We start from the raw sequence: 19242 nt of genomic DNA, 5'->3' as shown, positions 1-19242 counted from the left end.
ACAACGCGCAATGTTGTAACAATAGATAGAAAAGCATTAGAAGGAGCCACTAAACAACAGCAGCTTTCGATTCCAAACAGAACCAGCAGGTGGCGCCTGTCATACGGTTTACACGCAATTCATTCACTTGCAACGAACAATTATGGCCACTAGATGTCGCTGGTTACCCATCTTGTCTCGTAAAGCATGTGACTGCTCGTGGCCGGCAGGTGGCGGTGCCGCCTCCTAAATCTCTTTTTCCGCTTCCTGACGATGTCTGGCCGCCCGTTTTACCGATTTATAAACCGCCGCTTCTGGGGGGGATTCGTGCTGGGCTCGGCTCTGAGCACATCGTCCTGCTTGGCCGCGCTTTATCTATACGACCGGAAAAGATCGGAGCTAGGTAAGAAAGCCGCCCCCTGGCGGGGAAGCTGTGACTTTACTGCCCTGGATGCAGGCCCCGTGCTGCCCATGTGCTGCCCCTGCACCCCCCTCCTTGCTGAGCACACTGCTCACCGACGTCCTGAAACCTGGAGGGAGCTGGCGCTGAAGGGTTAAACGTTTAGTAACTGGAGTACACTGCAGAGCAGGAGGAATAGCCGAGGAACAGCACCGTGCAGAGAAGGGCTGAGAGCTGACAGAGGAACAGCACCGTGCAGAGCAGGAGGAATAACCGAGGAACAGCACCGTGCAGAGAAGGAGGAATAACCGAGGAACAGCACGGTGCAGAGCAGGAGGAATAGCCGAGGAACAGCACCGTGCAGAGAAGGGCTGAGAGCTGACAGAGGAACAGCACCGTGCAGAGCAGGAGGAATAACCGAGGAACAGCACCGTGCAGAGAAGGAGGAATAACCGAGGAACAGCACCGTGCAGAGCAGGAGGAATAACTGAGAACAGCACCGTGCAGAGCAGGAGGAATAACTGAGAACAGCACCGTGCAGAGCAGGAGGAATAACTGAGAACAGCACCGTGCAGAGCAGGAGGAATAACTGAGAACAGCACCGTGCAGAGCAGGAGGAATAACTGAGAACAGCACCGTGCAGAGCAGGAGGAATAACCGAGAACAGCACCGTGCAGAGCAGGAGGAATAACTGAGAACAGCACCGTGCAGAGCAGGAGGAATAACCGAGAACAGCACCGTGCAGAGCAGGAGGAATAACTGAGAACAGCACCGTGCAGAGCAGGAGGAATAACTGAGAACAGCACCGTGCAGAGCAGGAGGAATAACCGTGAACAGCACCATGCAGAGCAGGAGGAATAACTGAGAACAGCACCGTGCAGAGAAGGAGGAATAACCGTGAACAGCACCGTGCAGAGAAGGAGGAATAACCGTGAACAGCACCGTGCAGAGAAGGAGGAATAACCGAGGAACAGCACCGTGCAGAGCAGGAGGAATAACCGAGAACAGCACCGTGCAGAGCAGGAGGAATAACTGAGAACAGCACCGTGCAGAGCAGGAGGAATAACTGAGAACAGCACCATGCAGAGCAGGAGGAATAACTGAGAACAGCACTGTGCAGAGCAGGAGGAATAACCGAGAACAGCACCGTGCAGAGCAGGAGGAATAACCGAGAACAGCACCGTGCAGAGCAGGAGGAATAACCGAGAACAGCACCGTGCAGAGCAGGAGGAATAACCGAGAACAGCACCGTGCAGAGCAGGAGGAATAACCGAGAACAGCACCGTGCAGAGAAGGAGGAATAACCGAGGAACAGCACCGTGCAGAGAAGGAGGAATAACCGAGGAACAGCACCGTGCAGAGCAGGAGGAATAACCGAGAACAGCACCGTGCAGAGAAGGAGGAATAACCGAGGAACAGCACCGTGCAGAGCAGGAGGAATAACCGAGGAACAGCATCGTGCAGAGCAGGAGGAATAACCGAGGAACAGCACCATGCAGAGAACGGCTGAGAGCTGACGGTAACAGCGCCGTGCAGAGAAGGGCTGAGAGCTGACAGGGGCTGCAATGGGCCAGTTTGGTTTTGTATGAAATAGTGAGGATTTAGGGGTTTTCTCACCCCATCCGTTCAGGGCTGTCGCTAGCCTGAACCCCCCCGCCACTTAGGCCTCTCTCGCACGAACGATACGGATTGGCTCCGGATGCGTTCAGTGAAACTCGCACCATTTTGCAAGCAAGTTCAGTCAGTTTTGTCTGCAATTGCGTTCAGTGTTTGAGTTTTTTTCCACGTGGGTGCAATCCGTTTTGATACGGTTTTCACGCACATGATAAAAAAAACTGAAGACTTACAAATAAGGTCTCCTATCAGCCATTGGTGAGAAACACATTGCATCCTGGTTACATCCGAATGTTTCACTGAAACTCTATTCACTTCTCTGGGGCCAGGGCTGCGTGAAAAAAACGCGAAAAAATAGAACATGCTGCGATTCTCACGCAACGCAGAAATGATGTGTGGGAAAAAACAAAACTCTCATGTACACAGACCTAGTCAAATGAATGGGTCAGGATTCAGTGCAGGTGCTATGTGTTCACTCGCCCATGTGAAAGAGGCCTGGGGGGTAGTGACTAAAAATATGGCACAGGCAAGCAGCACTAGGATGGTTATTGCGCCACTTTCCTGCATGTGCACGCTCCTGAGGCTGCTAGTGAAGCACCAAGGGACCGTGCACTGGTAGGAACTGCTGTAGCCTAGAAGAACAGCTCCAGGGCTCCCGCGTATGCCCTACCAGCACAGATACGAGGTGGCCCGGACGGGAACTGCTGCGCGTGCGTGACGGGAGAGGCCAGAGCGAGCTCCTACAGCGTGCAATGAGCGTGCACTGACTATGAGTGATCTGTGATGGAATAGAAGACTGGATTGAACACAGGAAAGCAGGCAGTCTGGGAAGGGAACATATTAGACAGGATAAAAGCTATTTGATGAGGTGAGACGACCCCTTCGGCCCCTTTTCACACGAGCGTGACGGATTGGCTCCGGATGCTTTCAGTGAAACTCGCACTATTTTGCAAGCAAGTATAGTCAGTTTTGTCTGCGATTGCGTTCAGTTTTTTCTGCGCAGGTGCAATGCGTTTTGATGCGTTTTTTACTCTCTTAGCAACCATCAGTGAAAAACGCATCGCATCTGCACTTGCTTGCGGATACAATGCGTTTTTCACTGAAGCCCCATTCACTTCTATGGGGCCAAGGCTGTGTGAAAAACGCAGAATATAGAACATGCTGTGTTTTTCACGCAACGCAGAACTGATGCATGAAAAAAATGCTCATGTACAGAGGCCCATTGAAATGAATGGGTCAGGATTCAGTGCGGGTGCTATGTCACGTCACGCATTGCACCCGCGCGGAAAACTCGCTTGTGTGAAAGCGGCCTTTAACGTGCTGCTTTTGCCTTTTTTTATTTATTTTTTTACTTTTTTTTTCCATACTTTTTTACCCAGTGGCGGATTATAATGTGGTCAATTTGGGAGGCTGCCCTTGTGGAGCTACACCTGAAGAGCTGATTGGCAGGGGTGTGAGGTGATGGCTATCAAACCCGGACAAAAGACTCCATTCGACCAATCTCACATCAGCTTATGTTTTTATTAAAGAGGTTCTGCAGCATCTGATTGTCGGGGTTCTGATACCCAAGACCCCCGCAAATCTGCTGTTTCAGAAAGCATCTGTGCTGGTAATGGCGCCGTGGGCTTCTCCTTGTTTCCCACAGGCCCAGTGATGTCACAACTAGGCCTGGGCGCAGCTAAGCTCCGTACACTTCAATGGGGCTCAGCCCCACCCAGGCCAGTGATGCTAATCGCGACGTCACTGGGCCTGAGCTAAACAGCGAGTGGAGCGCCGCGCAACTGCCAGTGCCGCTGCCTTCTCAAACAGCTGATCAGCGGGGGTCCAAATCACCTGTGTGTTGGACCCGATGATGAGCTATCCAGAGGCTTCGTATGGAGCCTCTGCTACAACGTCCATCAGATTTAACTGGAGCAGCAGCGTTCCCGACATCAAAATGATGATGGGCACCATTGTAATTTAATGGGTGGGGTCAATTGGACCCATTTATACTAGTCATATGACCGGTCCAGCTCTATTAATATTTTGCTGGTAAGAGAGAGACTCTTAGATACTCTTTAAAGAGAGACTCTTAAAGGGGTTACCCATCCCCTTTAATGCCCGGGCTCCTCGCACAGATATTTACCTCGCTCCCCGTCACTCACATGGCTTCTGATGCCCGCACAGCCTCCGCTGCATCTCCGGGGTGACGCTAGAGAGGCTCGTCCCCGTCGCATTATAGGGGTTGGATAACCCCTTTAACTGTAGGAAGGCTTACAATATGATTTTATTAAGTATTATACACAATTACGCTTCAGCTAGAGTCCCGGCTACATCTAGGAAGAAGGTACCTACTTACATCACCGATGGAGCTGACGTCAGCTGGGAAGCCCTTCCAGCGAAAGCAGTCAGAGTCTCGATCGGGAAAACACGGATTTGGACCCTACACGAGGCGTCCCCCCATAGGATGAGCTTCTGACTTCTTTCCTAAAGAGTTCCAGCTTTATACCGATGAAACATTCCCTAGTGGAACGTAGCCAGCGCATGCGCTCTATAATTGTCACTGTGTACGTGTTGTTCATCTGCTATCACCACGGACCTTGGAGCGGCCAGTTCCCAGGTCCACAGCAAGTCAGGATCCCAAAACAACCTTGAGAAAATATGTAGACAAAGCCTTACTCCCTGCACCTGCATTCCCAGGTCTTAGGATGGAATTTAAATCATCAGAGACGACATCTTCATGATTGGACACTTTCATCTATTCGTGACTGAAAGTATCTGAATGTTATTGTTTATATATTTTTTATCCATTTAACTCATTTTTGTAAGTCCCCAACTACATTATAAATGCTGCTGTCCAGGAGTTAGCATATCCTCGTGCTGGTTTATTAGCATTTGCAGTTCTCTCACCTACCGTGTATTACATAAAGGAATATACCTGCGCCAACGCTGTCATCGCTCCTTTTGTCCCCAGAGCCAGCGAAAAGGTCACCGTTCGAGGAATATGGATTCCCAGAGAGTGGAGCAGAGGTCAGACAATACATCAGTCATGCTTTATCCTATGATCAAGCCAAAAAGACGCCACAATGGGTGATCGAGCATCTAACAAAAGAGAAAACAGTTGGTGAGTAAACGTCTTAAAGGGATTGTCCAGGATAAAAAAAATAAAAATAGTAAAAGAGAATATGGTAAAATAAAAAAAAGTCTACTCACTTGGTTAATTCTGCCTCTGCAGCTGTTCTTTGTTAAATTGTCCTGCAGTGCTGGCGTGAAGACGGCAGCCAATCACAAGCCTCCGAGGACCCATGTGTGCAGCCATCGCCACTGAGGCCAGTGATTAGCTGCTGCAGTCACACGTATGTGCGGCATGTCATCACCACAGGGACGTAAACGGAGACCAGTGGCGTGATGGGGAAGTTACCAGGTACGTATATATTTTTATTTTACCACATTCCCAGTTATTCGTAATTGTTTCTTAAAATTGTGCACAACCCATTTAAAGGGAACCTGTCATCAACTTTATGTTGCCCATACTAACGGCAGCATAAGGCCCCATGCACACGGCCGTTGTTCACGGCCGTGTGCGGGCCGTGGAACCGCGGCCTGGATCCCTCCTGAGAGCAGGAGCGCACGGCGTCACTGGTTGCTATGACGCCGTGTGCTCCTGCTCTCAGGAGGGATCCAGGCCGCGGTTCCACGGCCCGCACACGGCCGTGAACAACGGCCGTGTGCATGGGGCCTAATGTAGAGACAGGTGAGATGATTTCAGCGGTCTGTCATTTATAAACTATAAGTAAGTGGTTGCCGAGAACCAACATCACAATCATTGCAGACTGGGCCTGGAAAAGAGTCCCGGCCACCTGAGAAGAGTCATGGTCATTCATGAATTCCTGCTCTCCTGCTGATGACTGACAGTCTTCTACCTGGTTTTCTCCCTTTCTCTCTAGGAGAGAACTGCCAACCATCAGCAGAAGGGCAGGAGAGCAGGAGATTAGGAATAACCAGGACTCTTCTCAGGTAGATTTGACTCTTTTCAAGGCCTGGGCAATGATTATGATGCTGGTTCTCAGCAACCACTCACTTTTAGCTCATGAGGAACACACCGCTGACATCAGCATTTCTGTCAGTGAGGTCAGCATACAGTTAATGACAGGTTCACTTTAAGTTGTAATTTGCACTGCACCCTGAAAGGTGGGAGGTCCGGAGAAGTGCTGTGCAGGAAAAACGGAATAAGCACTGCCGCCCCTTCATGCTTAGGATTGGGGTCACAGAGGTAGACCCCCATGGATCATACGGTGATGGTATATGACACATCCTAGTGAGATATGCCATCGCTTCATACTCCTTTAGCAAAGCCACAGCCCATATTTATGTGTACTTCTTTCTTTTTGTCATGGTTCCTATTGGCCCTTGTGTGTAGGTTCCCTGATCTGTTCAGAAACCTGATCGGTCCCTTGGGCTATTTTCACATGACTGGTCCAGGAGATGCACTTGTGTGATGGCTGGATGGACCAAACGCTGCTATTCCAACCCAAACTCGCAGCATCATAATGATCTATGGGGCTGTGAGTTTGCACCAGACTACTGTACTGTACAGTAAACCTGCAGTCAGACTCCAACAGCATCATAAGTCACTGAGCTCTGGTCAGAGGAGCAGTTTTCAGTCCAGAAAATGTTTCACTGACTTGACACACGCGTGTGTGAAATTTGCCTAACAAGTCTGTGTATAGTAACACAGTAAATAAAAATCCTGTAGGAGGATGCATCTGCAGCATCTCTCTCTCAGGGTATCTGAGAGTGCATGCTGTGAGAGGGTAGGGGGAGCAGAAGTGGAGGAAGTGCTGGAAAAAGATCCAATATATGCAACATTTTCAGCTGTACTGCATCCAAGTTCCCTTTTTCCATTCTGAAGCTCCGTAGAAAAGATAGAGCGTGTTCTATTCTTGTCCGCAATCGCAGCCAAGAATAGGCATTTTCTATTATGCTTGCGGCCATGTGCGGTCCGCGAATTGCACACGGTAGGTATCTGTGTTTTCTGAATGCGCCCTAATTCGCATTTAGATGTGCCCAAGTACAGATTTGTATATGTAACTCCAGCTGCTCTGTGCCCTTGTCTTGGGTCCGGAAGCTGGGGGGTGCCCAGTGTAAACATGAAAGCCTTCTAATATCTGCTCTCCTTTATTTGTAGGAATGTAAAAGAAAGGATAACAATAACAGTAAAAATAAAAAACACAACATTTTACTCATCGGTTAAGAAACGCATCCTAGAAGCACATCCTTGCTCTAAGAACCCTGTGGTTCAGGGTTCGAAATGCGTAAGAATATTTCTCAGGACGTCTTTTCTAAACTGTTGGGATAAACGTTGCTGTTTTTATTTTTACTGGACGACTACTGGACATCGTTATCCTTTCTTCTACTTGGGTCACCTACTACCAACAAGGTGTTCCTGCCGAGCACTGTCACAGATGCAGAGGGTGGGTCTGAGTTCATGGAGCTTACAGGGAGGTTAAAGGGGTCAGCAAATGGCATTTATCATGTAGACGAAGTTAATACAAGGCACTTACTAATGTATTGTGATTGTCCATGTTGCCTCCCTTGCTGGCTTGATTCATCACCTTATATGCTGCTCGTATTCAGGGGTTCCAACCAGCACTACAATCCAGCAAAGGTGGTTGTGCTTGCATGCTATAGGAAAAAGCGCTGACCTCTCTGGTGGCCGGGACCATAGGAGCGCACATAGGCACGCATGCGCAACAGCTCCCGTCTTGGCCACCTTGTATCTGCACTGCAAGCCAGCAAAGGAGGCAATATAGACAATCATGATACATTAGTAAGTGCCTTGTGTTAACTTTCTCTACATAATAAATGCCACTTGCTGACAACCCCTTTAAGCTGCTTAAATTTTCATTTGTAGGTATAACTTCTTCGTCTTTTCCACAGGTATTGCTGATCGAAAGCACTGCCGATTTAAACCGGATCCAAGCATTCCAGAAATATTTAGTGCCCGCAATGAAGACTATTTGCATAGTGGATGGTCCCGAGGTCATATGGCCCCAGCAGGGGACAGCAAATATTCTACAGTAAGACTTAGTTTTTTCCTTGCCTGAAAAAGAAATTTTTTTTTTTTATAGATTTTGTTTTGCTAATTTAATAGCATTTGTAAAGATTTTATTTTTCGACAATTTAAAGTTGAAACTCCCTTTTGTGCGCCTACAGGAGGCTATGGCTGAAACATTCTACCTTTCAAACATTGTGCCTCAAAACTATGAAAACAACGCCGGCTTCTGGAATAGGTGAGAGACCAGATTCACTTTACAATGCGTTATAATGCAAAAGATTTTCTGAAGCTTCAAACACTTCAAAAGAAAACGGCATTCAAATAATTTTTGCAGTTAAAGGGGTCCAGTCTATTCAGAATAGGTCATCGATATCAGATGGGCAGGGGTCTGTACCGTGTGGCTTCTTTGAACAGGTGATCATTGGAGGTGTCCGTGTCAGATACCCCCAAATACCCTTGAGTCAGAGAATGTTCTCCAATTCAGGACTCTTATCTATTAGCCACAGCTCTGAATACCTGCAAAAAGTGACACTCTGGGTCCATTCACACATCTGCATCTGTTCCGCAAGTTTTGCGGAACAGGTACGGACCCATTCATTTTCAATAGGGCCGTAATGTGCTGTCTGCATCCGCATTTGCGGATCCGCACGTCCGTTCCGCAAAAAAAATAAAACCTGTCCTATTCTTGTCCGCAATTGCGGACAAGAAAAGGCATCTTCTATGAGCGTGCCGGCAATGTGCAGTCCACAAAATGCGGAACACACATTGCCGGTGTCCGTGTTTTGCGGATCTGCATTTTGCAGATCCGCAAAACACATACTGACGTGTGAATGGACACTCCACTCTCAAGTTCAGTATGAAATGTAATACTTCATTTAACCTGTGGGAGAAACATGCAGCGGCTGCAAGCTTTCCCAAAGGAACCTTCTAACTGAAAGGGATTGCCCGAAGCAGAGAACCCCTTAAAGGCTGTGGACACTTATTTTTTTATTTTTTATTTTTTTGTTTTGTAAAATGAAATAATAAAAAAAAAAAAAAATGTTGGGCCCTTTGGCTTCTGCAGCCTGCATGTATTTCAGTACATAGCAGGCTGCAAAATGCCTTTTACATTAACTTTGATTTAGTCATAAATCAATCTTTGGATATAAGTCGGCATAGAAGATTTTTCAGGAGGGGGTTCCTCAGGGGTGATAGGGGTAGAAAGATATGGTTGTCGGAGTTAGAAGAGACCAACTGCAGGGGAGGTGCAGTAAGAGTTACAGTGATGATCACATGGCAGGAATGATTTGGCCATGTATTGATACATGTGAGGACCAACACATATCTCAAGAACTGGGAACCCCAACCTCTGCCTGGTGAGGTGACTGCTGGCTGCCACATCCAGGCAGAGAATGGATAGATGGGTCGCCACGCACGTGCACTGCTGTCTGCATTCTTCTCCCAAAGAAGTGAATAAAGAGAGCCCCACACATGGACAACCTCCCTTCCATATATTCTGTTCCTGGATGCAGTGGCCTACGCTTGTCTCACCAGACAAGGCAGTAGTTGGAGGGGTCCCTGTTCTTGAGGTAGGTGCAGGTCCCAGAGGTGGGTCTGGTATCAAGTAGATATTTATAAGAACCTAGGCTCCGGAGTCATTACAACATCGTGAGATAAAATGGCAGATTTGCCATTCCAAAGTCTTGAAAGACCGTGTCGGCTTTTTTCAGACAGAGACATCTACACACGGAAAGACTTGCTCTCCACCAGTAGTCTTCACCTAGGCCAATGCAGTTGTATTTTAATAAGAACAGGTTTGCACTACATTACAGTGGATTGATATCCCTTATCATCCAAAATATCCATCCAGATTGGAAATGTATTGTCGAGACTTGACACAGCGATTTGACGATGTCTGGATTGTGAGTGGTCCTCTCACACTGCCCACGCAACATGAAGATGGCAAGAAAAGTGTCACCTATCAGGTGAGTTATTGTTTGTGATCACATCTTCACAAATGTCCCTCCAGAGGTGACCGGTCAGCCAGTGTATTGTCGACAACAATGACTATTCCTCCATCTAGTTGAGTTTTGCATTTTGCTCCTGCCTGATTGTGTTGAGAAGCGTTCAGTCGTGAAATGAAGTTGCTCTTATCAGCCGCCACAGATCCACCTAATTTCTTAGTTGAGGGAGTAAGACACTGCACATTCTCATTAAGAGCTACCTATTTGTTCTGTAAGCTGGACGAGATTATAATTTGATAAATTATACATTTGGAATTTAAATGAGGCAGTACCTCTGGATTAATCACTGGCATCATTGGTGTTTGTGGGCATGCAGTCTTGGCACTTCACCCACCTGTGATTGGTTTAATGACTTGTCACTATACATGGCAGAAGATTGCTTTACACCTCCCTCACCCTCCTCCATGCCAACACTTTATGAGTGAGCAGCTAAAGCTACCCATACTCGTAAGATAAGTCAACTGATTTTAAACCATTTAAATAGACCGTTTAAGACTTACACGCAACAGCCAAAAAGTATTGCGATGCTTGATACCATTCAATATCACGCAAAAAAAAAAAATAACACAAAAAAGCAACATGAGGTTAAGGCTACTCTCACACTTGCGGTAGCCTGTTCCGGCAGGGAAACAGCCTGCCGGATCCGTGCTACCGCAAGTTCACCATGCCGCTGGAAGTCCTCTCGGCCCCATTCACTATAATGAGGGCAGACCGAAGGTCCGGTCACAGTACGGCAAACATGCCCAGAGGCTGCTGGATAAAAACCGCAGCGTGCTGTAGTTTAATTCTGGCCATCTCTCTGCAAGTTTGCTGGGCCTCCGGCCCGCCCCCATTATAGCAAGTAAGGCCAAAGCGGACTTCCAGCCTTTTCCAGCAGGCTGTCCCCCCCCCCCCCCCCCCCCCCCCTGCTGGAAAAGGCTACTGCAAGTGTGAAAGACTAATATGTTTTACCTATGTTTTTTTTTTTTTTTTTTTTTTCTTTCTTCTTCTTTGGCAAAGTATCGATTGCCCTTCTCTGATAATGGACAACATGGGGTTAATGTGAGGTACATGATGGGGTCACGTTCTGTTAATGTGAGGCATATGGCTTTATACATTTTGATTTCCATGTGCCTCACATTAATAGTAAGTAATCCCATCATGTATCTCACATTAACCCCATGTTGTCCATCATGTTAGGAGGTAGCTGGCGGGGTTACTATTAATGTGAGGCACATGGCATTAATTTGGACCTCCATGTGCCTCACATTAAGGCCCCATTCACACGTCCGCAAAAGGGTCCGCACCCGTTCCGCAATTTTGCGGAACGGTTGCGGACCCATTCATTCTCTATAGGCCCGGAATTGTGGAGCGCGGCCCGGAACTTCCGGGTTTCGGCCCCGAACATACGGTCCGCAGCTCCGCAAAAGATAGAACATGTCCTATTCTTGTCCACAGCTGCGGAACAAGAATAGGCATTTCTATAGGGGGTGCCGGCCGGGTGTGTTGCGGATCCGCAATTTGCGGGTCCGCAACACACCACGGACATGTGACTGGACCCTAATAGTAACACCATCATTACTTCCTTGTTGCCCATTATATGAGGTACATGATGGGGTCACTGTTACTATTAGGCCCCATTCACAAGACATTATTTTTGCTCCCCTTCCTATGTATATTTTTTGCAGATTGGAATGCAGACCCTTTCATTTCAATGGGACTACAAAAAATGTAGACCGCGCACCATGAGCTGTCCGCATCTGTGTGTCCATTGCACAGCCCCGCAAAAAAAATCGAACATGTCCTATTTTTGTCTGTTTTTACAGACAAGAATAGGCATTGTTTGTGAGTCTGCAAAAAAAAAGGCTAATTCGAACGTTTGTTTCTGTTTGAGAACCGCAAATTGCGGATCTGCAAAACGCGGACACCGGCCGCGTGCCTTCCGCAACATCCTTCTCCATGATAGGAATATGTACTGGCAAGAATAGGACATGTTCTATCTTTTTTGCAGGGCCACAGAACAGACATACGGATGCGGACAGCACAAGGTGGGTCTGCATCCGATCCGCAAAATTGAGGAATGGATGCAGACAGAAAAATATGGTCATGTGAATGGGCCCTGAAAACGAGGAACATGCTGTTATTAATTTTTAAACGTCCATGTGCTTCATATTAATAGTAAGCAATCATTAAAGGGGTATTCCCATCTTGGATATTGGGGACATATTGCTAGGATAAGCCCCCAATGTCTGATAGGTCCGGCTCTCACCTCTGAGACCCACACCTATTCTTAGAACGGGTCCCACAAAGTGCAGGAGTGCCATCAGCTGCCCCCCTTAATGGCAAGCTCTTCACTCCCGTTCCGTGGTCACATGACACAAACTAATCCTCGATGCAAAAAACTTACCGTATTTTTCGCCGTATAAGACGCACTTTTTTCCCCCCAAAAGTGGGGGGAAAATAGCAGTGCGTCTTATACGGCGAATGTAGCTTATTTTGCCCAGTTTTCAATGATACACCCGCCGCGATGCCGTGCGGCGGGTGTATCAGCTGTGAGGGAGGAGGGGCTGGGGGCGGCATCTGCATTAATAATGACAGCGGGGCCCGTGCAGTGACTATTCTACTACACGGGCCCCGCTCACTGTATAATCATATCTCTCTAATGGTTAATTGTTCTATGCATGTAATCGCATAATGAGCGCTAATGAGCGCTGTGTATTACCGTACTTAAAACTAGCAGCGCTCGCCGTTCGGAGCAGAGAGGAGGCAGGAGGCAGGCCGGGAGGACGGGCACTTGCAGCGTGAGTCATACGTCACGCGCCAGCACCGCCCACTTATGAATGAAGCAGGCGGCGCAGGCGCGTGACGTATGACTTACGTTGCAAGCGCCCGTCCTCCCGGCCTGCCTCCTGCCTCCTCTCTGCTACGAACGGCGAGCGCTGCTAGTTTTAAGTACGGTAATACACAGCGCTCATTAGCGCTCATTATGCGATTACATGCATAGAACAATTAACTATTAGAGAGATATGATTATACAGTAAGCGGGGCCCGTGTAGTAGAATAGTCACTGCACGGGCCCCGCTGTCATTAAAGCAGATGCGACCCCCACCCCCTGTATTGAGGGTCATTCACTACAGGGACACTTATGGAGGGGATCTGTGGATGACAGCATAAGATGCTATATATGTGTCATCCACAGATCCCCCCCATAACTGTCATTCACAGATCCTCATCCTCATAACAGTGCCATCCAGAGAGGATCCCCCATAAGTGTCACCCACAGATCCCCCATAAGTGTCACCCACAGATCCCCCATAAGTGTCACCCACAGATCCCCCATAAGTGTCACCCACAGATCCCCCATAAGTGTCACCCACAGATCCCCCATAAGTGTCACCCACAGATCCCCCATAAGTGTCACCCACAGATCCCCCATAAGTGTCACCCACAGATCCCCCATAAGTGTCACCCACAGATCCCCCATAAGTGTCACCCACAGATCCCCCATAAGTGTCACCCACAGATCCCCCATAAGTGTCACCCACAGATCCCCCATAAGTGTCACCCACAGATCCCCCATAAGTGTCACCCACAGATCCCCCATAAGTGTCACCCACAGATCCCCCATAAGTGTCACCCACAGATCCCCCATAAGTGTCACCCACAGATCCCCCATAAGTGTCACCCACAGATCCCCCATAAGTGCCACCCACAGATCCCCCATAAGTGCCACCCACAGATCCCCCATAAGTGCCACCCACAGATCCCCCATAAGTGCCACCCACAGATCCCCCATAAGTGCCACCCACAGATCCCCCATAAGTGCTGTGACGGAATGGTGTGTCCGCCTGCGGTCCTGCTCCTATCTGACCCCCTGGTTGGTGATGTCTCGGACGTCTGCGGAGGGGATGGGGCACCCACGGTGGAGATCAGCCCGACTGCCGAGTGGCCCGGCCTTCTTGGTACAATGTGTGGCGCCCTGGAATCACTCACCAGACGATGCTGTATGACTTGAAACAGGGACTGACTGATTTATTTAGGGTCTTGGACACATGCATTTATACACACACTGCAAGCCTTATGTAACCCTAGACATGTCCAGGCTTGAATCAGACCATCGGATTTGCATACAGATGGCCTTCTTACAGCCCTGGAGAGGTGAGGTACACAGTAATTAGCATACAATTGCATTTCAACCAGGCCATTCCAATCCTTACAACAAAGGGAAAAGAGAATACATTTAAAAGCACAACACCAGTAACCAAATCTAGCACGAAATAAGATGTCCATACACTTAAACGCACAACCGAAATATAAAAGGAAGGAAAATGGTCTTTCAAATTGTCTGAGTTATTAGTCACGTGGCCCGCTGGACGGCGCGCTCAGGGCCGTTTCGTGACAAGTGCCACCCACAGATCCCCCATAAGTGCCACCCACAGATCCCCCATAAGTGCCACCCACAGATCCCCCATAAGTGCCACCCACAGATCCCCCATAAGTGCCACCCACAGATCCCCCATAAGTGCCACCCACAGATCCCCCACAAGTGCGCCACCCACAGATCCCCCACAAGTGCGCCACCCACAGATCCCCCACAAGTGCGCCACCCACAGATCCCCCACAAGTGCGCCACCCACAGATCCCCCACAAGTGCGCCACCCACAGATCCCCCACAAGTGCGCCACCCACAGATCCCCCACAAGTGCGCCACCCACAGATCCCCCACAAGTGCGCCACCCACAGATCCCCCACAAGTGCGCCACCCACAGATCCCCCACAAGTGCGCCACCCACAGATCCCCCACAAGTGCGCCACCCACAGATCCCCCACAAGTGCGCCACCCACAGATCCCCCACAAGTGCGCCACCCACAGATCCCCCACAAGTGCGCCACCCACAGATCCCCCACAAGTGCGCCACCCACAGATCCCCCACAAGTGCGCCACCCACAGATCCCCCACAAGTGCGCCACCCACAGATCCCCCACAAGTGCGCCACCCACAGATCCCCCACAAGTGCGCCACCCACAGATCCCCCACAAGTGCGCCACCCACAGATCCCCCACAAGTGCGCCACCCACAGATCCCCCACAAGTGCGCCACCCACAGATCCCCCACAAGTGCGCCACCCACAGATCCCCCACAAGTGCGCCACCCACAGATCCCCCACAAGTGCGCCACCCACAGATCCCCCACAAGTGCGCCACCCACAGATCCCCCACAAGTGCGCCACCCACAGATCCCCCACAAGTGCGCCACCCACAGATCCCCCACAAGTGCGCCACCCACAGATCCCCCACAAGTGCGCCACCCACAGATCCCCCACAAGTGCGCCACCCACAGATCCCCCACAAGTGCGCCACCCACAGATCCCCCACAAGTGCGCCACCCACAGATCCCCCACAAGTGCGCCACCCACAGATCCCCCACAAGTGCGCCACCCACAGATCCCCCACAAGTGCGCCACCCACAGATCCCCCACAAGTGCGCCACCCACAGATCCCCCACAAGTGCGCCACCCACAGATCCCCCACAAGTGCGCCACCCACAGATCCCCCACAAGTGCGCCACCCACAGATCCCCCCACAAGTGCGCCACCCACAGATCCCCCCACAAGTGCGCCACCCACAGATCCCCCACAAGTGCGCCACCCACAGATCCCCCCACAAGTGCGCCACCCACAGATCCCCCCACAAGTGCGCCACCCACAGATCCCCCCACAAGTGCGCCACCCACAGATCCCCCCACAAGTGCGCCACCCACAGATCCCCCCACAAGTGCGCCACCCACAGATCCCCCCACAAGTGCGCCACCCACAGATCCCCCCACAAGTGCGCCACCCACAGATCCCCCCACAAGTGCGCCACCCACAGATCCCCCCACAAGTGCGCCACCCACAGATCCCCCCACAAGTGCGCCACCCACAGATCCCCCCACAAGTGCGCCACCCACAGATCCCCCCACAAGTGCGCCACCCACAGATCCCCCCACAAGTGCGCCACCCACAGATCCCCCACAAGTGCGCCACCCACAGACCACAATTAGTTCAAAACCCACCAAAAGTGCACCTTTTTGGTTCAAAATATTTTTTTTCTTATTTTCCTCCTCAAAAACCTAGGTGCGTCTTATAGGCCGGTGCGTCTTATACGGCGAAAAATACGGTACATTGAGGATTTTTTTGTGTCTAATTACTCGATTAAATTGAGTAATCGTTTCAGCCCTAGCATTAAGCATTGCACAATTGCCATTGAATTAGCGGGCTACTAGTTTAAAGTATGGGAAAGCTGGGTCTTCCAGGAATTGAGAAACTCTGAGGCTGCTCACTGGGTTTTCTTAAAAAATAAAATAAAAAAATGTGCATCAAATGTGAATGAGGCATCCTGAATATAATGCGATTCTAGATTTGGATGAGCAGAGACCTACTGCAGTTTAATCTCTTTGGTGTAATGAAGATGTTCTTGATAATTCTTTTCAGGTTATCGGAAAGGATGATGTAGCAGTGCCCACACACCTTTACAAGGTGATCCTCGCCAGGAGGAAGCAGTCTGAAGAGGCTCTAGCTGAAGGAGCTTTTATTGTACCCAATGCCCCCATCAGTTTTCAGCATCAGTTACCTGAATATCAAGTCCCCCTTGAGACACTTGAGAAGTTGTCTGGTCTTGTTTTCTTCCCTCAAGTGGACAAATCGAAAGAAGTGAAGAACATCTGTGAGGTGGACACCTGTAAACTTATTGAACTGGAAGAGTTCAAATTATACATTGCAGGACGGAATATGAAGAATGCGAGAAACCTCCAAAAAGTGGAGAAGATTATGTCAGAATTGAATATGGCCAACATAAAGCCGGACAAGTATCTATTGGAGCTTTATGAACAGAAAAAGAAGGAACTGGAGTCTAGTGAGACAGTTACTGTGCGAGAAGGAAGGAGGGGGTAACGGGTCTTACCTGCATGTTGCAGGGCCAATTATCAAAGTTCAGAATTATTTTTTTCCTCAGGAACCTTTCATAAGGACGAACCCCTTCAAATATGACTTCTGTAGAATACCTTAAAAAAAGCTAAACTAGTAGTTATGGAGAGTATAAAGCAGGCATCCTCAAACTCCGGCCCTCCAGCTGTTGTAAAACTACAACTCCCACAATGCCCTGCTGTAGGCAGATACCTGTAGGCTGTTCGGGCATGCTGGGAGTTGTAGTTTTGCAACAGCTGGAGGGCCGCAGTTTGAGGATGCCTGGTATAAAGCATGGCACATACTTCAGTAAGTATATGCCGAGAACTTCTCTATAAGGCCTGTCCCATGAACAGACCCAAGGGGCTTTCATGGCCTTCCAGACTGCCTTAAAGCAGGCAGAGCCCGTAGTAGATGTGTCACACTTTATTACACCTCAGTCACTCCTTGATTTTCACTTCTGGCAGCTATTTAGTGGTTCCGTTGTATCAGTTCGGATGTCCTTTCAGACAAATTATTGCCGTCTCATTAGGAATAATCAAATTTCTAAACAAAAGGCAAGGGGTTCAAATATGTCTGTACATAAGGCTAGGCTCACATCAGGTTTGGTACATGCATTTGACATGTATCTACTGCATTCTTTCAACATAGGTCTGGTGAAAAGTAGTCTGTGGGCATGTTAGATGTATATGTCGCCAGCATTCCCTGATGTATACATACATATGGACCGTAGTGCCAAAACTTGGTGTGAACCTAGTCTTGTATGTACCATATCATGTTGCTGTCTGTATGAACGTTTTTTTGTTTTTTCCCCAATGCAAAATACATTAAATGTATGAAATCCAAATTTTATAAGACGTAAAATCTGTGTTATGGTTTATCCACATTCCTAAAATGTTATACTTTGTGTGGCTAATACGAACGTGTGCCTTGCGAATGAATCATTGTGATAACTCTGTATTGTGTGTGTAGCCTTGTATTATTCCTGAGCGCCTTTTATCATTCTAGAGTTCTTAAAATACAGATTTGCTTGTGTTAGGGGCATGGTGTATACAGTCTGCCATGGATTTCATCTGATTCTTTTTGAAGATTTAGCTTGTCCATCCTAAGCCTGTCTTTGCTTTCTCTACAACAGGGCTCGTCAATCAAATAAAAGGCGATAGAAAAGTAGTATAATCTGTATTACCAAAGCTGTGCGGCTACCATTCACAATGTTTGAGACATCCAGCTTTTTTGTGTCAGTTATAAAAGATGGAAGCGTTTCATAAAGGGCTGTGGCTGGTACACTAATAGTGATTGTGCCGAGTTGATCACCAGGAGTCCAACGGTTGGGGCCCTCGCTGTTAACGAGAACGTAGGCTCGTGCTCCTCCAGATGAATGGAGTGACAGACACAAATGCATGTTCACTCCACTCAACTCTGTGGTCAAAACCCTGCCGTTCACAAGAACGGGGGCTGCTGTTTAAATGGAGTGGCGCTCACATATGTGTGCTGCCTCCCCATTCAGTTCTATGGGACTGGTGGAGATAGCCGAGCACACGTTCTCAGCAGTGTCATAGAGTTGGATGGAGCGGTGGATACGCATGCGTCTGCTCCATTCAAATAGAGAACAAAGGTCCCAATTCTCATGAGTGGCGGGAACCCTAGTAGACCCCACCAATCAGAGACTAATCTCCTGTCCTGTGGATAGGGTGGATATGTTGTCAGAAATTAAAAAAAATAAAAATAAAACTTGGCACTCAGATCAGATGATGTATGCATTTATTTCAGCAATCCACAGAAGAATATATAAATTACACTTGGGAAGGTTTTGGGCCAAAGTAGGACCTTCTGACACACATTGTAGGCAGTAAGGGGAATAACATTGGTCAGAGCAGCAGTGAGATGTTGAATCCTACAGTGCTGTGAAGAAGTATCACCTGCGGCTCTTCAGAGTGTTCTCGATGGCTGGATTTAACCATGTGCATCCAGCAGAAAGGTGGACACAGAACTCGTCCTGTAAAGCACATTGGGAAACTTTGACTTTGCGTAACTCGTAAAGATAAGTCGAACTGATACCTCCAGTGTTTTTCTGAGTAAACTCTAGCTAAGATGAATACATCACAAGACTGATATCTCACAACCCCGTTCTTATTGGAAAAACATGAGCTGAATTCAATATTGTTGTGAAAGTGTGGCCTAAAACTGTTTCCTTATCAAGTAATGCTGCCTACTCCACAGCTCGCCGCTGGGTCTGCACAGAGGAGTCTGATCCGGGGCATCTGGAGGACGGTAGGCCCGAACCCT

General features: G+C 48.8%; 1 protein-coding gene across 1 annotated transcript; it reads left to right on the top strand.

Annotated features, from left to right (window-relative positions):
• The first annotated feature begins 221 nt into the window (after positions 1 to 221).
• EXOG (exo/endonuclease G) lies at positions 222 to 18126 on the top strand. The gene is made up of 6 exons (XM_044293853.1): positions 222 to 382; positions 4947 to 5096; positions 7913 to 8052; positions 8189 to 8265; positions 9880 to 9994; positions 16486 to 18126. Exons 1-6 carry the CDS (start codon positions 253 to 255, stop codon positions 16942 to 16944), a joined length of 1071 nt encoding a protein of 356 aa, XP_044149788.1. The 5' UTR covers positions 222 to 252; the 3' UTR covers positions 16945 to 18126.
• Positions 18127 to 19242: the final 1116 nt, after the last annotated feature.

Source organism: Bufo gargarizans, chromosome 5, assembly GCF_014858855.1.
Source record: "Bufo gargarizans isolate SCDJY-AF-19 chromosome 5, ASM1485885v1, whole genome shotgun sequence".
Taxonomy (NCBI): Eukaryota; Metazoa; Chordata; class Amphibia; order Anura; family Bufonidae; genus Bufo; species Bufo gargarizans.
This window is presented reverse-complemented; position numbering and strand designations above follow the sequence as displayed.